At 46.7% G+C, this 21,873-nt stretch overlaps 1 protein-coding gene across 3 annotated transcripts in view; it reads right to left on the bottom strand.

The window, feature by feature from the left end:
- Nucleotides 1-21,873, bottom strand: part of ARHGAP19 (Rho GTPase activating protein 19) — a 61,547-nt gene that overhangs the window by 21,297 nt on the left and 18,377 nt on the right. For 2 of the 3 annotated variants that reach the window (XM_073354614.1, XM_073354612.1), the window contains exon 2: nucleotides 5,336-5,601. In XM_073354614.1, the coding sequence (XP_073210715.1) occupies nucleotides 5,336-5,601 (266 nt within the window). Of the gene's footprint in view, nucleotides 1-5,335; nucleotides 5,602-17,845; nucleotides 17,981-21,873 lie in introns of those variants that run through there. The other variant, XM_073354613.1, reaches the window with a different exon arrangement.

Consider the following 21,873-nt stretch of genomic DNA (forward strand, 5'->3'; position numbering starts at 1 on the left):
CATTGTTATTGCTGTGTGCTCCATATTATCTGTGAGAGTAAGGGGGGGTGTAAGAGTAAGTTTATGGCGGGGTGGGAGTTTGAGGCAAATAGCCTGGTGTACGATTTTGAGGAGCCAGACACTGATTAGAAGAGCACAGCAAGGCACGCGGCGCATCACAGAGACTTTGAAAACCAGTTTCATGACTGGCCAGGCTACAGTGTGACAGTTGTGTGTTTTTCTCCTTGATGCAAACCCGCCCCCTTTGTTGATTTTAATTCCCTGTAAGCCAACCACCCTCCCCCCCTTCGAAATAAAGTAACTATTGTTTTGAAACCATGCATTCTTTCTTTATTAATTAAAAAAAATTGACGGACAAGATAGCGGCAGGTAGTTTTGGGTACATGTCGTCAGTGACCATTCCCTCCCTCCCTCCCTCAGTGAAAGCAATGGCAGACAATCATTTCTCGCCCTTTTTCCTGGATTGCCCGCGCATACGCCATAGCTTTGCAAGCAGGAGCCCACTCTGATCACCACTGCAGTTGTGAGCATTGTAAACACCTCACATTTGCCCTTGGAGATTTTGGCATATATACGTCTTTTGGAACGGAGTTCTGATGGCACGGATTCGTCTCCCAATACAGCGATCAGATCCAGTACCTCCCATTCAGCCTATGCTGAAACTCTTTTGCGATTCTGGGACTGCATGGTCACCTGTGCTGATGAGCTCACCACGCTGGCCAAACAGGAAATGAAATTCAAAAGTTCCCGGGGCTTTTCCTGTGTACCTGACTAGTGCATCTAAGTTGAAAGTGCTGTCCAGAGTGGTCATAATGGAGCACTCTGGGATAGCTCCCAGAGGTAAGTACCATCAAATTGCATCCACACTACCCCAAATTCGACCCAGCGATGTTGATTTTAGCGCAAATCCCCTTGTCGGGGAGGAGTACAAAAATTGATTTTAAGAGCCTTTAAATGGACAAAAATGGCTTCGTCATGTGGACATGTGCAGGGTTAAATCGACCTAATGCTGCTAAATTTGACCTAAACTCGTAGCGTAGACCAGGGCTAAGTGTATAAGTGCAAAGTAATGCACACTGGAAAACATGATCCTAACTGTACATGCAAAATGATGGGGTCTAAATCAGCTGTTACCATTCAAGAAAGAGATCTTGGCATCATTGTGGATAGTTCGCTGAAAACATCTGCTCAGTGTGCAGTGTCAGTCAAAAAAACCCTAACAGAATGTTAGAAATCATTAGGAAAGGGATAAATAATAAAACAGAAAATATCATAATGCCGCTGTATAAATCCCTGGTACGCCCACACCTTGAATACTGCCGTTCTGGTCGCCCTATCTCAAAGAAGATAGATTAGAACTGGAACAGATATGGAGCAGGGCAACAAAGATGATGAGGGGATGGAACAGCTTCCGTCGGAGAGATTAAAAAAGGGAAAGGCTAGATATCTTAACATTAAGAGAGAATTCCCCTCTAGCCTAGAATTGCAGCTCTGAAACACCTGCTAAAACAGCTGTAGTATGGATGCGATGCATAACTGTGAAAACACTTCTAGATTGTATCAAGAAAGGTCAACTTCTCCGGGCTATTCTTAATAGAACCTGGGCTGGTGGAGACATCAGTTCTGAAAGCCATTAAAAAAAATGGTTGCCTACCTTTCGTAACTGTTGTTCCTCAAGATATGTTGCTCACGTCCATTCCAATTAGGTGTGCATGCGCCGCGTGCATGGCAGCCAGAAGGTTTTTCCCCTAGCAGTACCCATCGGGTCGGTCCAGGCATCCCCTGGAGTCATGCCTCTGTGGCGCCAAATATAGGGCCCTGCCAACCCGCCACCAACTCAGTTCCTTCTTGGAGGTTTGCTTTGACAGAGGGGTAGGTTTGTGGGTATTGGAAAGGTAGGTAACCGGTTTTTCTTCTTTGACTGATTGCTCATGTCAATTCCAATTAGGTGACTACCAAGCCTACATTTTGGAGGCGGGGTCGGAGCTCAAAGGTTTGCTGACTATAGCACCGCTCTGCCAAAGGCTGCATTATTTCTAGCCTGCTGGGTAATGGTGTAATGCAAGGTAAAAGTGTGGACTGAGGACCACGTCACAGCTCTGCAGATTTCCTGGGTCGGAACCTGGGCCAGGAATGTCCTTGTGGAGTGTGCTGTAAGCGGAGGGGCAGGTATCTTTGCCCAAAGAATTTCAGCATGGATCACATCCTGTATCTGGGCATGCTACGATTGGGCGGAGACTAGAAGCCCTTTCATTCCGTCTGCTACTGCGACAAACAGCTGAATGGACTTCCAGAACGGTTTCATCCGCTTGATATAGAAGCCTAACGCCCAGCGAACGTCCAACGAGTGAAGTTTTTGCTCCTTGCTGCCTGCGTGTGGCTTAAGGTAGAAAACTGGAAGATATCCTGGTTAACATGAAACTGGGAGACAACTTTAGGAAGAAAAGCTGGATGTGGTCTAAGTTGAACCTTGTCCTTATTGATGTGAAATGAGAGCTCCGCTTGGGACCAGAGGCCCTGAGTCCTGCGGTCTCCCAGGTGCGCGCCCCAACCCAATGCTGACGTGTCTGTCACTAGTGAAAGGGATGGCTGTGGTCTGACGAAGGGGACACCCGCACACACTGCCTACACGTCGAGCCACCATAGAAGGGACTCGAGGACCGGTCGAGGTAAAGTGATGATTTTGTCTAGACTATCCCAAATAGAACGATACACCGAAGCCAGCCACGCCTGAAGAGGTCAGAGTCTCAGTCTGGTATGCTATACTACATAGGTACAAGCAGCCATGTGGCCCAGAAGCTTTAGGCAATTCCTTGCTGTGGTGGTAGGGAACTGCCTAAGACTTCGTATGATGTCGCACAGGGACCGGAAATGTGACTCCGGGAGGTACGCCCTCGTCTGTGTAGAGTCCAACACTGCCCCTATGAACTCTGTCCACTGAACGGGGGATAGGGTTGACTTCTGTACATTCAGTAGAAGGCCCACGTTGTCCAAAGTAGCCCTTATGAAGCTCACTTGCACCTCCACTTGCGCCCTGGAGTGGCCCTTGATTAGCCAGTTGTCGAGGTATGGGAATCCCTGCACCTGATGCTTGCATAGGAACGCAGCCACAACTGCCATGCTCTTAGTAAACATTCAAGGAGCTGCTGACAGGCCGAATGGATGGACTGTGAACTGATGATGATTGTGGTTCACCACGAACCTCAGGTACCTTCTGTGAGACGGCGTTATTGAAATATGAAAGTAAGCATCCTTCAAGTCAAGGGCAGCGTACCAGTCCCCTGGATCCAAGGGATAATGGAGGCTAAAGAGACAATGCAAAACTTCAGTTTCTTTATGAACTTGTTGAGCTCTCGCAGGTCTAGGGTGGGCCTGAGGCCGCATTTGGCTTTCAGTATTAGGACATACTGGGAATAGAATCCCCTGCCCTTCAGCTCCTGAGGAATCTCTTCCACTGTCCCCAGCGTTAGGAGTGTGCACGTCCTGTGTGAGGAGTTGCTCGTAAGAAGGGTTCCTGAAGAGGGGTGGAAGGGAGGGAGAACTGGAGAGAGTATCCCCTTTGTACCGTACAGAGTATCCAGCGATCCAATGTCATTTGGGCCCACGCAGGACAGTCGGCACAAGAAGGTAAGGGGGGAATGGATCCAGAGTCCAGACTGGTGTGTCGCCCCCAGGCACACTTTCAAAAGTTCTGCTTCTGGCCTGAGGACTGTTTTGCAAGCCCAGAGCTAATGAAGGGGGAGGCCTCTTTCTGTTGTTTCTATTATGCCTCCAAGAAAAATCCTGCCCATTTTGTGGGTGGTAAAAATGAGTCGTGGGTTGCGGCTTAAAGTGCCTCCATTGTGTAGCCAGAGCATGCAGACCCAGGGACTTGAGGGTGGCCCTTGAATTCTTGAAGCTATGAAGCCGTGAATCAGTCTTTTCTGAAAAGAGGGCCGGAAACCTCAAAGGGGAGGTCCTGTATAGTCTGCTGGATGTCATATGGGAGCCCTGAGACTTGCAGCGAGGAGCTGCTCCTCATGGCTACCCCAGAGGCCATGGTGTGGGTGGCTGAATCAGCCACATCAAATGCTTCTTGGAGCAAGGTGCAGGCAATGACCTTGTTCTCAGACTGCCACTGTGACGTTCTCCTGGTGTTATCCAGACCAGTGATCTGCTAGGTCACTCCAAACCTTGACTCCGGGAGCCAGCCTTACCCTACAGAACTGCTGCCTAGCCACTCGGTCCCTAGTCTGTAGAAGTGCATGGGATTCTTCTGTCCTAAGTGCAGGACTCTGCACTTGTCCTTGTTGAACCTCATCAGATTTCTTTTGGCCCAATCCTCCAATTTGTCTAGGTCCCTCTGTATCCTATCCCTACCCTCCAGCGTATCTACCTCTCCCCCCAGTTTAGTGTCATCCGCAAACTTGCTGAGGGTGCAATCCATCCTATCATCTAGATCATTAATGAAGTTGTTGAACAAAACCGGCCCCAGAACCGACCCCTGCGCACTCCACTTGATACCGGCTGCCAACTAGACATGGAGCCATTGATCACTACCCATTAAGCCCGACAATCTAGCCAACTTTCTATCCACCTTATAGTCCATTCATCCAGCCCATACTTCTTTAACTTGCTGGCAAGAATACTGTGGGAGACCGTGTCCGCTGTGGGAGACACCACGTCCACTGCTTTCCCCTCATCCACAGAGCCAGTTATCTTCAATTTGACTGATTGCATAGACCTGTCCAAGTTTGATATAACCCATCCAGTTATAGACTGACCTCATTCATTCTCAAACTGTCCGCTCTTCAGGGCAGGGAGCATTTCTTCACACATGTTTGTTCGGACTCTGGCACAATGGGGCTGCCTTCTCACAGGGCTTTGGGGGAGCGACAGGAATCTGAATACTCAATAAGACTTCCCTGAGAAAGGCTGATGCTTTGGGAATGACGAGAACGGGTGCAGAGATCTCCCTGCAGCTACCCCTGGGGTCAGACACCACAAATCAAGCAGAAACGAAAGAGGGGGCTACCTTGGATTCACTGCTAATTAGATTCACTCTTGGTTTGGCTCCTTCCTCCATGCTGGGGGCCCTAGTCTGGGATTACAGCCCCAGGGTACCAGGCAATGAATAAACACAGAGAGACAAGCACTGTCCTGAAGAGCTTACAATCTAAATAGAAGAGGTAACACAACAGGTGGATGCAATAAGGAACATATGCAACACGCCTGGCTCCGAAGAGTGCTTAGAGAGAGAGTATGGTATGTGGTATAGCTAATGGAATCTGATTCAGGACCACAGTGGTCCACATCAAACCATGGAGACAGCTGCCAGGCAGAGCATAGTGCCTACCTTTACGCTTCAGAGACATTAGGGACCGAAAGAATCCAGAGGTTGTGCCAATGCCACCAGGCAGCTTGGGGTCCTCCTCCCCCATCAGCTGGGCCAGCTCTGCTCCCGGCAGGTCGATGAGCCTGGTGATGTTGCTGACCACTAGCTCTGTGAAGACTTCAGGCTTCTCATGCCGCAACTTCTCCACAAAGAAGTCAGGGTTGAAGATGACTGTTTGCCCATGGAGGGAGGAGTCATTGCAGATGACAAACCTGCAGATGGCATCACTGGGAAAGAAAAAGAAGACAGGTTGTAAAACATTTCCTCCAGAATTCTCTCGTACAGCCAGTGTCCCCCCAAATCCCAGATCACAGGCCTCCTGAGCGACCTCACTCTGGAAAAGACACCTACTCGCACTGGAGCTGCCAGTGTGTTCTTCAAAACCACTGCCTGTCCAATGCTTGCTATTAATCCACACCGTGCGCAGCTTCAGCCGAGCTGGGACAACAGCTCTTCTTGGTTTTGTTTGTTAACATTATAATTAACAACTGTAGCCAAGACAAGATGCACAAAACTGTACAAGTGTCTCACAACTCTGTCTAATAAACCTTGCCAGGAAGATTTCAGATCACTAAATGCCTCAGGGTAGAAATCTCAGAGAAAGGGAAAAAGCCTCAAAAGCAGCTATTTTAATCATTAACTAAACTTTAAACCTGAAGGCTCTAGTCCCACTACCAGAGCAACTATCACTTGTGACAGTGAGCATATCCCCAAAGAATATATACCAGGGAACAAAAGCACAGCCACACATGGAATGCTACAATGTAGCCTGCAACTACCTTTATTTTTAATACAAAGAAAGGCCCACAGAAACTATGGGCCCCAAGTGTACTCAGATCAAGATTAGGGACTAAACCCTGGGACTGGATTCTCCACTAGCTGCTGTAAACCAATAATTACAAATAGCAATTAATGGAGAAGACAGAAAAAAATCCCATACTACACATAGATTCATAGATTCATAGATATTTAGGCCAGAAGGGACCATTATGATCATCTAGTCTGACCTCCTGCACAATGCAGGCCACAGAATTTCACCCACCACTCCTAAAAAAGACCTCACACCTATATCTATGCTATTGAAGTCCTCAAATTGTAGTTTGAAGACCTCAAGGAGCAGAGAATCCTCCAGCAAGTGACCCGTGCCCCATGCTACAGAGGAAGGCGAAAAACCTCCAGGGCCTTCCAATCTGCCCTGGAGGAAAATTCCTTCCCGACCCCAAATATGGCGATCAGCTAAACCCTGAGCATATGGGCAAGATTCATCAGCCAGATACTACAGAAAATTCTTTCCCGGGTAACTTGGATCTTACCCCATCTAAAAACCCATCACAGGCCATTGGGCCTATTTACCATGAATATTTAATTACCAAAACCACGTTATCCCATCATACCATCTCCTCCATAAACTTATCGAGTTTAATCTTAAAGCAAGATAGATCTTTTGCCCCCACTACTTCCCTCGGAAGGCTATTCCAAAACTTCACTCCTCTGATGGTTAGAAACCTTCGTCTAATTTCTAATCTAAATTTCCTAGTGGCCAGTTTATATCCATTTGTTCTTGTGTCCACATTGGTACTGAGTTTAAATAATTCCTCTCCCTCTCTGGTATTTATCCCTCTGATATATTTATAGAGAGCAATCATATCTCCCCTCAACCTTCTTTTAGTTAGGCTAAACAAGCCAAGCTCCCTGAGTCTCCTTTCATAAGACAAGTTTTCCATTCCTCGGATCATCCCAGTAGCCCTTCTCTGTACCTGTTCCAGTTTGAATTCATCCTTCTTAAACATGGGAGACCAGAACTGCACACAGTATTCCAGGTGAGGTCTCACCAGTGCCTTATATAACGGTACTAAAACCTCCTTATCCCTACTGGAAATACCTCTCCTGATGCATCCCAAGACGACATTAGCTTTTTTCACAGCCATATCACATTGGCAGCTCATAGTCATCCTATGATCAACCAATACTCCAAGGTCCTTTTCCTCCTCCGTTACTTCTAGTTGATGCGTCCCTAGCTTATAACTAAAATTCTTGTTATTAATCCCTAAATGCATGACCTTACACTTCTCACTATTAAATTTCATCCTATTACTCCAGTTTACAAGGTCATCCAGATCCTCCTGTAGGGTATCCCTGTCCTTCTCTAAATTAGCAATACCTCCCAGCTTTGTATCATCTGCAAACTTTATTAGCACACTCCCACTTTTTGTGCCCAGGTCAGTAATAAAAAGATTAAATAAGATTGGTCCCAAAACTGATCCTTGAGGAACTCCACTGGTAACCTCCCTCCAACTTGACAGTTCACCTTTCAGTAGGACCCGTTGTAGTCTCCCCTTTAACCAATTCCCTATCCACCTTTCAATTTTCCTATTGATGCCCATCTTATCCAATTTAACTAATAATTCCCCATGTGGCACAGTATCAAACGCCTTACTAAAATCTAAGTAAATTAGATCCACTGCGTTTCCTTTATCTAAAAAATCTGTTACTCTCTCAAAGAAGGAGATCAGGTTGGTTTGGCACGATCTACCTTTTGTAAAACCATGTTGTATTTTGTCCCATTTACCATTGACTTCAATGTCCTTAACTACCTTCTCCTTCAAAATTTTTTCCAAGACCTTGCATACTACAGATGTCAAACTAACAGGCCTATAATTACTTGGATCACTTTTTTTCCCTTTCTTAAAAATAGGAACTATGTTAGCAATTCTCCAATCATACGGTACAACCCCTGAGTTTACAGATTCATTAAAAATTCTTGCTAATGGGCTTGCAATTTCTTGTGCCAATTCTTTTAATATTCTTGGATGAAGATTATCTGGGCCCCCCGATTTAGTCCCATTAAGCTGTTTGAGTTTCGCTTCTACCTCAGATATGGTGATGTCTACCTCCATATCCTCATTCCCATTTATCATGCTACCATTATCCCTAAGATCCTCTTTAGTCTTATTAAAGACTGAGGCAAAGTATTTGTTTAGATATTGGGCCATGCCTAGATTATCCTTGACCTCCACTCCATCCTCAGTTTTTAGCGGTCCCACTTCTTCTTTCTTTGTTTTCTTCCTATTTATATGACTATAGAACCTTTTACTATTGGTTTTAATTCCCTTTGCAAGGTCCAACTCTACTTGACTTTTAGCCTGTCTCACTTTATCCCTACATATTCTGACCTCAATAAGGTAGCTTTCCTTACTGATCCCTCCCTTCTTCCACTCCCTATATGCTTTCTGCTTTTTCTTAATTACCTCTCTAAGATGCTTGCTCATCCAGCTTGGTCTACAACTCCTGCCTATGAATTTTTTCCCCTTTCTTGGGATGCAGGCTTCCGATAGCTTCTGCAGCTTTAATTTAAAATAATCCCAGGCCTCCTCTACCTTTAAACCCATAAATTCTTCAGTCCAATCCACTTCCCTAACTAATTTCCTTAATTTTTGAAAGTCAGCCCTTTTGAAATCAAAAACCTTAGTTGCAGATTTATTTTTGTTAATCCTTCCATTCAGTTTGAACTGAATTAGCTCATGATCACTTGAGCCAAGATTATCCCCTACAACCATTTCCTCTATGAGGTCCTCATTACTCACCAAGACCAAATCTAAAATGGCATCCCCTCTAGTCGGTTCAGCAACTACTTGCTGAAGGAATCCATCAGCTATCGCATCTAGGAAAATCTGAGCCCTATTATTATTACTAGCACTCGTCCTCCAGTCTATATCTGGGAAGTTAAAGTCTCCCATGATCACACAGTTTCCATTAGTATTTACTTTATTAAAAACATTAAAAAGGGCTCTATCCATATCCAAATTAGATCCCGGCGGTCTATAGCACACCCCAAGCACTATCCCAGGGGAGGCTCTAATAGTTTTCTTCCCCAATTTAATTGTTGCCCAGACAGACTCAGTCATATCCATTTCATCGCTTCTTATTTCTTTACATTCTATCTCATCATTGATATACAGGGCTACTCCACCACCTTTACCTTTATTTCTGTCTTTCCTAAACAGCACAGACCCTTCAATACCTGTAGCCCAGTCATGACGACTATTCCACCAGGTCTCTGTTATACCTATAATATCTGGTTTCACTTCCTGCACCAGTAACTCTAGTTCCTCCATTTTGTTACCTAGGCTCCTTGCATTAGTGTACAAACATCTTAATTTTTGCTGTTTGGCCTCACTCACATTCTGTACCCTATTAGGCACGGTTATTTTACTACCAGTATAACCTATTAGACTTGTATCTACACTGCCCTTCCTCCTACCTACAGCTGTATCCACTCTTACTTCATTTTCTTTCCACTCTATGCTAAATTCTGGCGTGGAGATTACCTGGACATCTCCCAACCATCTCCCCCAAATTCCTAGTTTAAAGCTCTCTTAATCAGTTGTGCCAGCCTCCATCCTAGAAGTCTATTTCCTTCCCTACTCAGATGAAGAGTCTATTTCCTTCCCTACTCAGAAGAGGTTAGAAAGGTAACCTCAACCTACAATCTATTGTCTCCCTGTTATTTGTGAGCTTCAATAACTATGTGAACAACTATACGCATCGGTGATGTTATTGACATGAACTGTGACCGTACAGATCATTGTTGCAACCAAGGTCCTATAGTGGCACCAAATTTTGTACAAAGGAGATCAAGTAAGGTGTCTATGAAAAGGTTATGATTTGCTGGTTATGATTATGCGATCTGTATGCATGTATCATTTTGTATTTAAAGTGATAAGTATTGGCTCTATACTGTCTGTATTTCAAACTTGTGCTCTGCTTCTGGGGGACACCCCAGACAGTTTGGCATCAGTACTGCCTAGTCTGCTTGCTGGCCCATTAAGAACCATCAGTTATATAACTGACCCATTGAGAGAAGGCAGATACACCTTATGACTCAGCAAGGCATGCAGAGACACGCCTATGGACAGCACTCTAAGGCTTGCAAGCCATGTGCTGGGCAGCTTGTGTTTGAAACAAAGGCGCACAGGCCGCATGGCAAGAGACTATAAAAGGCAGCTGCATCTTCTCCATTTTGTCTTCAACCCTCCTTCTGACCTCTGGAGGGACTATACTTGACACTGAAGCTCTGAACAAAGGACTGAACGACCAAGCCAAGCTGGGATGTTTGTACTACAGACACTTAATTGGTTTAAATCAGCAGTAATCCCATCAAGCCTGAAACAAGCCTTGAACGGCTAAAATCCCTATGTTGTTTATGTTACAACCTGATATAGAGACTGTGTCAACTCTTCCTACAGGCCCAAAATCCAGAGTTTGGTCAAGAAGACAGAGGCCTAGCAAATAGTGAACAATATTAGCTGAGAAGCAGAACAAACAAAGGACAACCTTGCTTTTTGCTAAGATAAGCTTGGTCAGCAAGAAGCCAGGTGGAAATTATAATTGCGGGCTTTATCTCAAAGTTGAGAACAGACCATGGGAATGAAAGGGGCCCTGTTTCTTCTGTAGAAGAGGTGCCTTCTTACACACCAGCCTTAAGTTTATGGAAGAGGTTCAGACATATCAGTATGAGATAGGATATCCTCCCGCTCACAGATGTGCACCTCTCCTCCAAGCCATTGCCAGTACCTGCCTTAGAAACACAAATGAATAATTAAAAGACAACCTTTACTGCTATATACTTTTCGTTTGTCCTTTTGCTTTAACTCCTAGATGTGTACGTGTTGGACAATCAAGGGAGCTACTTCATTATCTATGGATCCCAAATCAGAATTTAACATATATATTTTATACTAACACACTTTATATATTGTTTAATGGAAAACACCTGTGTACTAATTAAGTGTCATGTGTTAACCTGAAACCATGGCCGGAGACATTATGTAACCTTTTGACTATTGGCTACTGTGCTTATCTGGTCTTGCTGCTAGACCTATCCAGGGGTTTGGGACTGCCTACCCCATCATCTCCCTCCACCCATGGAAAATCCATATAATCCATTGTAATCAATTGTTTGGCCGTGTCTCTGAGCCTAATAAGTGAGGTGACACTCCGTCAGCACTGTATGTAATAAACCCATGTGCTTGATTTTACACATATTTGTTCCTTCAAGCCTGAACGAAGAACTTTGCAGTTGTTGTATCTATTTGATTCCATTTAACCAGTTTTAAGTCTCATTTATATTTCTTTCTTTTTATAAATAAACCTTTAGATTTTAGATTCTAAAGGATGGGAAACAGCTTGATTTGTGGGTAAAATCTGCCTGGTATATTGACCGGGGTTTGGGGCTCGGTCCTTTGGGATCAGGAGAACCTTTTTTCTTTTACTGGGGTATTGGTTTTCATAACCATTCATCCCCATAAGGAACAGTGCTGGTGGTGATACCGAGAAACTGGAGTGTCTACGGGAATTGCATGTGTGACTTCTGGTTAGCCAGTGGGGCAAAACCGAAGTCCTCTCTGTTTGGCTGGTTTGTGTGCCTCAGCTAGTAAAGGAACCCCAGCCTTGGGCTGTAACTGCCCTGCTCTAAGCAATTTGTCCTGAATGGATACTCTCAGTAGTTTCCTGCCAAAGGCCGCTTCGTTACAGCGTCTTTCACCTAAAAGGCAGAAAAAACGGTTACCCACCTTTTCGTAACTGTTGTTCTTTGAGATGTGTTGCTCATGTCCATTCCATTGTACGTGTGCGCGCGCCCACGTGTGTGGTCATCGGAGATTTTTGCCTTAGCGATATCCATAGGGTTGGCCATGGCGCCCCCATGAGTGTGCTCTCAGCCGCTGGTATATCAGGTGCCACCAGCCCTACAGCATCTCGGTTCCTTCTTCCTGACAACCCCGACAGAGGGGCAAGAGGGCAGATAATGGAATGGACATTAGCAACACATCTCGAAGAACAACAGTTATAAAAGGTAGGTAACCGTTTTTTCTTCTTTGAGTGCTTGCTTATGCTGATTCCATTCTAGGCGACGCACAAGCAGCATCAACGGAGGTGGGCTCAGAGTTCACAGTCTTGCAGCACTGCTCTGCCAAAGCTAGCATCGTCTCAAGCTTGCTGGGTCAGAGCATAATGAGACGCGAACGTGTGAACGGACGACCAGGTAGCATCTCGACAGATCTCTTGGCTCGGTACCTGTGCCAGGAAGGCTGCCAATGACGCCTGTGCCCTAGTTGAGCGTGCCATCATGATCACTGGCGGATGCAGGCTGGAACCCGTGATCCAGGACGAGATCCTCTGAGCAGGCATTGGGCAACCCTTCATCCTGTCTGCCACTGCAACGAACAACTGCATTCACTTATGAAGCGGCTTCGTTCTATCTATGTAGAAAGCCTGTGCCCTCCAGGTGTCCAGGGTGTGTAGCCTGCGTTCCTCATCTAACGCATGAGGCTTTGGAATGAAGACTGGTAAGTATATGTCCTGGCCAGTATGAAATTGGGAAATAACCTTGGGCAGAAATGCCAGGTGTGGGCACAGCTGAACCTTGCCCTTATAGAAAATCGTACACGGTGGCTCCAAGACCTGATCTCAGACACCCTATGGGCTGACGTTATCGCGACCAAGAATGAAACCTTCCAGGAGAGAGCAGGAAGCCAAAGGCTCAAAGGGAGATCCCATGAGCCTTGACAGCACAAGATTCAGGCCCCGAGATGTGTGGATAGAGCCGCTTCAGACCCTTCAAAAACCACGCCGTCATATGGTGAGCGAAGATAGACCTGCCTTAGAATGGAGGATGGAACGCTGAAATGGCAGCCAGGTGGACCTTGATCGAAGAGATGGACAAGCATTAGAGCTTGAGGTGCAGCAAATAATCCAGGATATCCTGCAACTGGGCCTCTGAGGCCCGAATATGACACCCCGAGGTCCAACATGTGAACCTTTTCCACTTCGCCAGATAGGTCGCCCTGCTGGAGGGTTTCCTGCTGCCTAGCAAGACCTGCTGAACATGGGTCGAGCATACCCGTTCGTCTGTGCTTAGCCACACAGTAGCCAAGCCATCAAGTGCAGCATTGCCAGGTTCGGGTGCAACAGACTGCCGCGGTTCTGGGACAGCAGATCTGGCCGAAGTGGCAGGTGTAGCAGGGCAGCTGCTGAAAGGCTCAGCAACATGCCGAACCAGTGCTGGCAAGGCCATGCGGGGGCCTCTAGGATAGTCTTTGCTCTGTCTTGCTTGACTTTCACAAGGACCCTGTGAACCAATGGCACTGGGGGGAAGGCATACATCAGCAGGGTACAGCCCTGAGATACTATGTCCAGTACCCAGCAGTCCAAGGTGACCTGCAACCAGGACGAATGGTAGGGATGAAGGTAGTAGAGGAAAGAAAACGGTGGAGCCGAGGGGATTGACTGGGGCCTTGCGCTCTCACTTCTGGCTTCCGGAATGCTTTGCCGGGCCAGGCTGCTCAGGGGAGCGGGAGGTGGAAAGACAGTGATGACCAAACCCAGTGTCTCTCTCCCTCCTTCTCACAGACCCCAGGCAAGGCTGCCAAGACTTTGGTGGTGGAGGTGGCTGGAACTGCTTGCGCACTGACTGTGGCGATTGCATGCCCAGTGAGCGAAAGGTGGACCTGGTGTCTTTCAGCCCATGGAGTCTCACATCCATCTGGTCAGAAAAGAGACTGTTCCCATCAAACGGGAGGTCTTGCATGGAAGTCTACATCTCCTGGGAGAGTCCGGTGGTCTGAAGCCAGGAGTTGCACCTCATTACCACCACGGATGCTACCACCCTGACTGCTGAGACCGCCGAATCCTATGCCATTTGGAAGGAGCAACTGGCCATTGCGGTGCCCTCCTCCACCAGAGTATCAAACTCTTAGGAGTGGGTACTGCCTCCTCTGCCTCCGGGCACACCTCTCGCACTGAACCTGGTGCCATCAGTGCCATCACCTGCTGCTCCAAGGCAGTGGCAGACAAGCGGAGCGAAGGAGGCATTGCCATGACCGGCACTCCCCACGTGTTCCAACAAGGCCACTGGCTGGGCTGCTACTGCACCGATGCAGCCTCGGGCACCCATTCACGCCGTTGGGGTCTAGGCGAGGGGCTAACTCTCCCTTCCGTGCCGGAGGAACTGCCTTCCGGAGACTATGGTGGGGCCATGAACGCCTGGGTCTGTTTAGAGACCGCTGTCATTGGAGACTGGTGCCGGAACGAGGGGACTGATGTCGGAGCCGGGGGGACCGGAGATGGGATGGAGAGTGCTCCCATGGTGTGGGCAACCAAGGTCAGCATTGAGAAAGCAAGTGGCAGGAGGGTGACTGGTACCGGTAGTAAGGAGACCAGCGCCTCCCTCTAGGCAAAAAGAAAAGGAGTACTTGTGGCACCTTAGAGACTAACCAATTTATTTGCGCATAAGCTTTCATGAGCTACAGCTCACTTCATCAGTATGCATCCGATGAAGTGAGCTGTAGCTCACAAAAGCTTATGCTCAAATAAATTGGTTAGTCTCTAAGGTGCCACAAGTCCTCCTTTTCTTTTTGCGAATACAGACTAACACGGCTGTTACTCTAGGCAATCCACATCAAGACGACGGGGACTGCAGTTGTGATGCCAGTGACCGAGGGTGAGCCCCAGATGATCTGGGAGGTGGCTCCAGTGACCTGCAGCGTGGAGATGGAGAGCATGTCATTGTCTCCGGGGATTGGCAGCACTCCACCACTCCCTGAGGAGCTTTAGCCTTAGCCGAAATCTGCGGCACTTGCTGTGTTGGCGGCGTGGGTGGAGGCCTTTGCTCTCTCGGTGGTGGGTGAGCACGCAAGGGCATTGGTATCGGCAGGAGTGTTGGTCTGATACCACTCACAGGAATCGGAGGACCTTTCATGGGGATAACAGCTCCGACGGGAGAAGGCCGACTGCGTGGCTCCGGGGTAGACAGGTGGTCTGAAGTGGGTCCTTTGCCCGATGAAACCTGGCTTTTCTTTCCTGGCACCAGGGAGTCATACTTCCTCGCCTTCTTTTTAGGCACAGTCAATGGGGAACAGTGCTGGGCTGAAGTCGGTGCTGGAAGTGCACTTCACACCGATGCAGAGGTGCTCAGCAAATCCTGCTGGGACAGCTCAGAGGCCAGACAGAGGGTGGACTCCATGAGGAGAGCCCGTAATCGAATACCCGCTCCTTCTGCGTGCTGAGCTGAAAGTTCTTACAAATACGGCACTTGTCTTTAATACATGCCTCCTCCAAGAACTTGAGACAGCTGCTGTAGGGGTCACTCACAGGCATAGACCTGTTACAGTCTGCGCAGGGATTAAATGTGGGAGACTGAGGCATGCCGCGTCCAGGGCAAAGTGCCGACTGGGACTCTACTAACAACTATGAACATGTAACAGCTGCTGAACATCAGCTATTAAAAAATTAACTATTTACAAGGCCCAAAGGCACAAAGTCTGAAGACGAAAACTGCTAGCCCTTGCTAAGCAAGGAAAGGCGCTCCGACTAACGGCCATGGGCAGTAAGAAAGAACTGAGAGGGCGTAGGGCTGGCCGGCCTGATATACCAGCACATGAGCACGGCACTCAAGGGGGCATCACAGCCGGCCCTACAAATACCGCTAGAGGCAAAAATCTCTGATGACCGCACACACCTAGAATGGAATCGACATGAGCAAGCACTTGAAGGACTGTGGTGTCATTTCTAGGATACGTGACCAGAATAAGTGACAAGAGAACTTGGGACTTAGACTCCACAGTGGAAAGTACTTGCTGGAATCACTGTAAACCATGGACTTGCAGCCAGCACTCTGCAATTTATGCTGAGTGAGAGTCCCAGCAGAAACCCTCCTGCTGTCACTACTATACAGGCGTGATGAGGGCTATTTTGAGAAAATGCTGGAGACTGAAAGGATGCAAGGCAGATGAGACTGGCAGAATCATCTCAGAGTAACAAGCTATGAGGGGTTCACAGCTGCATCCTGTAGGGTAGCCTAGGCAGCATGCTACTGATTCCAGTATCACCTGATGGGTTTCTCAGCCGTTTGTTGCACCTAAGGACTTAAGACCAAAATGGAGCAATGCAGTACCAACTGCCAAAGACACCCGCTGATTGATCTCCCAATACTCACATTGTTACAAAAAGAAAAGGAGGACTTGTGGCACCTTAGAGACTAACCAATTTATTTGAGCATAAGCTTTCATGAGCTACAGCTCACTTCATCGGATGCATTTAAAAACATACACAAGTGCCAATTCTTCCCAACAATGTGGAGCCAGGGCTCCGTCCTGAAATCTGTAACAACCCACTTTGATCCAACACAAGTCCTCTTGCTGACTGTGAAGAGTTACAAAGGGATCTTACAAAACTAGGTGACTGGGCAACAAGATGGCAGAGGAAATTCAATGTTGATAAATGCAAAGTAATGCACATTGGAAAACATAATCCCAACTATACATATGAAATGGTGGGATCTAAATTAGCTGTTCCCACTTAAGAAAGAGATCTTGGAATCATCATGGATAGTTCTCTGAAAACATCTGCTCAATGTGCAGCGGCTGTCAAAAAAGCTAAGAGAATGGTAGGACTCATTAGGAAAAAGATAGATAATAAGACAGAAAATGTCATAATGCCACTATATAAATCCATGGTACGCCCACATCTTGAATACTGCATGCAGTTCTGGTTGCCCCATCTCAAAAAATATATTAGAATTGGAAAAAGTACAGAGAAGGGCAACAAAAATGATCAGGGTATGGAACAGCTTCCATAGGAGGAGAGATTTAAAAGATTGGGACTGTTAAATTGGAAAAAGAGACGACTGATGGGGGATATGATAGTGGTCTATAAAATAATGACTGATTTGGAGAAAAAGTGTTATTTACCCCTTCACATAACACAAGAACTGGGAATCAACCAATGAAATTAACAGGCAGCAGGTTTAAAAACAAACATAAGGAAGTACTTCTTCACACAACGCACAGTCAACCTGGGGAACTCATTACCAAGGGATGTTAAAGACTGAAAGTATAAGCAGGTTCAAAAAAGAATTAGATAAGCTAATGGAGGATAGATCCATCAATTGGTATTAGCCAAGATGGTCAGAGATGCAAACCCACTCTCTGGGTGTCCTTAAATCTCTGGCTACTAAAAGATGGGACTGGATGACAGGGGATAGATCACTCAAATGTCCTGTTTTGTTCATTCCCTCTGAAGCGTCTGGCACTGGCCACTGTTGGAAGACAGGACGCTAGGCTAGCTGGACCATTGATCTGACCCAGTCTGGCCACTCTTATGAGGTGGTTTAATATTTAGACCCAGCTACCTTGCCCGCAATGATCCTCTGTTACTAACTCACTAGCAGTTTTTGTTCCCCACACAGTAGATATGCAAATACTCTCTAACAGCTACATCAAGAAGCACAAACTATCTGCTCCCTCCACTGCTAATTACATCTCTAGATTCACAGAGAGAAACCCCACTGCACTAAAATCAAATAACTCGCCAACCTAGAGCAACCGACAGGATCACCATGCATATTCCAGAGGTTAGTTTCAGTAAATTCAATAATGCCTAAAGCAAAAATAGACAGAAAACCAAATCTCTTACATGAATGCTGAGAGCTTTTGGAGAGGCATTGGGAAGCAAAGACACCGAGAAAAGAACTTGCTCCTTGTTTCCAACAACAAAGACACCCGCCTGCCCCAGCACAGCCTGTGCAAATTCCACGCATGCTACAAGACACAAGGGTGCATTATTGGGTCTGAAGGGCCCCCTTGGCACACACTGGGCATCAGCCGTCACGCAGAGACAAAACTGAAAAGAAAAGCTGGATAAACTGATTATGTCACTTCCCAAATGCCAGTGTAGCTGGAGTCTCATGGCAACCAATTCCATCTGCATGGAAACTAGGGCTTTGAATTAGGGACACTTTGGGCTTAAGTAATGTAACTCACAGGAACCTACCAAATGGGCCCCAATTTAACCCATCTATATGACAAGTGAAGCCATGTCACCAGGTCCCCTGTCTGGGATGAAGCATGGTTCCATTTTGTAGTGATTACAGAGCCGTCACCATGTCTCTCAATCGTGCTAAAGCCATATCTTTGGACCAGTGATGGGCAACCTGCGGGCCGCATGCAGTCCGTCATGGTAATCTGCTGGCGGGGTACGAGACAGTTTGTTTACATTGACCGTCCACAGGCACGGCCGCCTGCAACTCCCAGTGGCCACGGTTCGCCACTTACAAAGACACTTGTTACACTAGTTTGTCTGAGCGATTGCCTGAACAAGAAGTAGGACTGAATGGCTCTAAAATTTTACATTGTTTTATTTTTGAATGCAGGTTTTTTGTACATAATTCTACATTTGTAAGTTCAACTTTCATGATAAAGAGATTGCACTAAAGTACTTGTATGAGGTGAATTGAAAAATACTATTTCTTTTTTTATATACAGTGCAAATACTTGTAATCAAAAATAAATATAAAGTGAGCACTGTACACTTTGTATTCTGTGTTGTAATTGAAATCAATATATTTGAAAATGTAGACGACATTCAAAAATATATAAATGCTATTCTATTATTGTTTAACAGTGCGATTAATCGCGCTTAATATTTTTAATCGCTTGACAGCCCTAATTTAAAGGGATTTTAGTCCTGCTTTCAGTCTCAGAAATGTTAATTGTGTTAATTCAATATTAATTTTGTTAACAATGTTAATGCCCAATGTAAATTAGAGAGTAATTTCTAATGTCTCCATATCAAATGTTCATCAGAGCTTCCCTAAATCCTCTCTTAAATAGAGGAGATACATTTAAGTACCAAAGGACTAGAAGATAATGCTTTTCACATCATTCCACTACAGGTTCCTCCATTTTTTTCTGTCCCTCTTCTCTCCCCCCCCCTCCCCCCCCCCCCCCAAAAAAATCTGGGATGAATCCTGTCTGACCCTGGAAATTTGGCTCCAGCCATTCTTGTTCCTTGATTCTTGTTCTGGCACAATCTCAGTTTTCTGTAATATTTTTTCTTTCTTCCTGAAGAAAAATATGCCTTTGTGGCATCTGTGTCCCCATCTTCCTTTGTGAGGACCCAGGCAAAGAATCCATTACATTTTTCTATTTAGTATTTCCTGCATCTCCCTCAACCCTTGATATCTCCTAATGAACTCACCATTTCCTTCATTAGCCTTTATCTTCTATGTTCTAAACATTTTTAATTTATTGTTAAACGTGGAGTCTTTCTTCCATTTTCTGCCTAATTGTGTCATAAACGTTAACCCTTTTACTGCTGAACGTTAGGGCATTCCCACTGTGCAATGACTCTGATGGAACGTTGGCACTTCACTGAGAACCTAGGTAGGAGGCACGCAGCATAGCACTGGAGATGAACTTTTCCCCATCTGCCAGGTACATCAGGTAGCACTCAAGTGGTTAACTTACTTCTGGCCTTCCAGCCTCCCAGTTTTTACCACTCTCCCAGCCAGGAAGGTCTGTGCTCCATGCCTTCCATCACTGCTCGCAAATGGTTCCTCTCACTCTTAACTCCTGATTTACCTAGGTTGACGTTCTGCTCTGGCTTTACATTGTCTGGGGTTGCTTCTAACTTCACAAACACAGATTTTATGCTCATGTAACTCCATTAAGTCAACAGAACTTACTTCTCGTGTATCCCACTATAACGGCAATTCTCAGTCACACAGCCTGTCTCTTTCCTGGAGACATTTGCCATTCACTTCCTTTATTATATTATCCCATTTGTTTGCTTCCCAAAATTTCTTTCCACAAACTCAGTTAACCATAGTTTGCTAGCTGAGGTCTCACTTTAGTCCTGATCTTCAAAGACCTCCATAGATTGACTCAAGCTACACAAGGGATCAATTCATCCTGCATGATTGTGACCTCTGACAACAGCTGCACTCCACTGAAATAATGGCACTGTTACCCCTAGAGTGAGACTTGTGTGCCTGATAGCTTTTCCTGCAACTTGTCCATGATCGTGAGACTCGCTCCCAGAAGGTGCTAGGCTCACCGTGAATCTTATGAGCAAAATTAGTGCCCACTGTTTTGTCCTAGCTTTCTCTATAATAACAAAACCTTGGGCTAATTAGGGGGAGGGGAGCGGGAAAGGAAAACAAGCCATTTGTTCCTTTATTGTGTACTCTGAGATGATGAAAGGCACTCAGATACTATGGTGATGAGTAATCTATAAAAGGGAAGAGGAAAGAAATCCTAATTACAAACAAGGCAGAAAATAGAAAGGACATGTTTGAGCAAATGCCCGTCTCCCCTTTGCTGCTGTTCTGTGAACTGTGTGTAGGTGGGACATATCCATTCTCCCTGTTTACCCTGGGTATAGCAGGCATTAGCACTGGGCTTTGTCTGAAGGTTACACACTTGCGGTGTTGCAGATTAACAGGATTATTGCGTGCAATGCCTGTGGGGGCTTTATTTCTGTGCAGAAATGGGGTCCTGCTTTACATTTCCATTTTGATTATCAATAACGATACCCAGGCATCTTTGTGTGCGAGGAAGGGTCACTGATAAAGTGACCTTTATAAATTAAAAGGCCCACTGAAGTGCAGGAATAGGAAATTGGAGGCTGTTTCCAGGTGTGTCAGTCAGAGATGGACAGGCATCGAGGGAAACATGGAACAGGGAACAGAAAATGGAAGAACTGCAGATGGGTTTGTAGTAATAGGATACTGCAAGGGCGTTTTGGGAAGGCTTCAAAAATATGCTGCGATGGGGTATGCAAATCCCACACCAGACAACAAAGGGTTAAGGAGCTGCCCCACCCGCAGCCAGCCTTGCCCCAGGCTCAGCCAGCCCTGCCCCACCCGCAAGAGATGCTCAGGGAGCTGAGCTGAGCTGGAGCAGAGCAGAGCAGCTCAGCTGGGGGCAGGTCTGGGAAGAGAGCCCACCTGCAACTGCAGCCCCTGAGGGAAGGGAGTACCTGCTTGAGATACCTCCTGGGATACCTACATTCCTTCTCTCTCTCTCACATTGACTCCCTTTGTTCGTGTTAATTCCCCTTGTGTTGTTTAAGGACAACGCTGGATCACTAGGCCAGGCTCCACAGGAGTGCAAACTGCCACCGATGCCAAAAGCCCAACTGGCCACTATGAAAGCTGGTACTAGGGGAGTGCAATAGCAAAGTCCAAGGCAATGGTGGGCAACCTGCGGCCCGTCAGAGTAATCCGCTGGCGGGGCGCGAGACAGTTTGTTTACATTGTTCGTCTGCAGGCACGGCCGCCTGCAGCTACACTTCTATGATTCTATAGCGGGGAGGGCAAACTTTTTGGTCAAAGGGCCGTATCGGGGTTGCAAAACTATATGGAGGGCCGGGTAGGGAAGGCTGTGCCTCCCCAAACAGCCTGGCATCCGCCCCCTCCCACTTCCCGCCCCTGACTGCCCCCCTCAGAATCCCTGACCCATCCAACCCCCCCTGCTCTTTGTCCCCTGATGGCCCCTTCCTGGGACCCCCTGCCCCTAACGGCCCCCCCGGGACCCCACCCCCTATCCAACCCCCCATCCAACCCCCCCTGCTCCCTGACTGCCCCCCTCAGAATCTCCAACCCATCCAACGCCCCCTGCTCCTTCATGGCCCCCTGCCCCCGGAACCCCATCCCCTATCCA

The sequence above is a fragment of the Lepidochelys kempii genome, chromosome 7 (genome assembly GCF_965140265.1).
Source record: "Lepidochelys kempii isolate rLepKem1 chromosome 7, rLepKem1.hap2, whole genome shotgun sequence".
Classification (NCBI taxonomy): Eukaryota; Metazoa; Chordata; order Testudines; family Cheloniidae; genus Lepidochelys; species Lepidochelys kempii.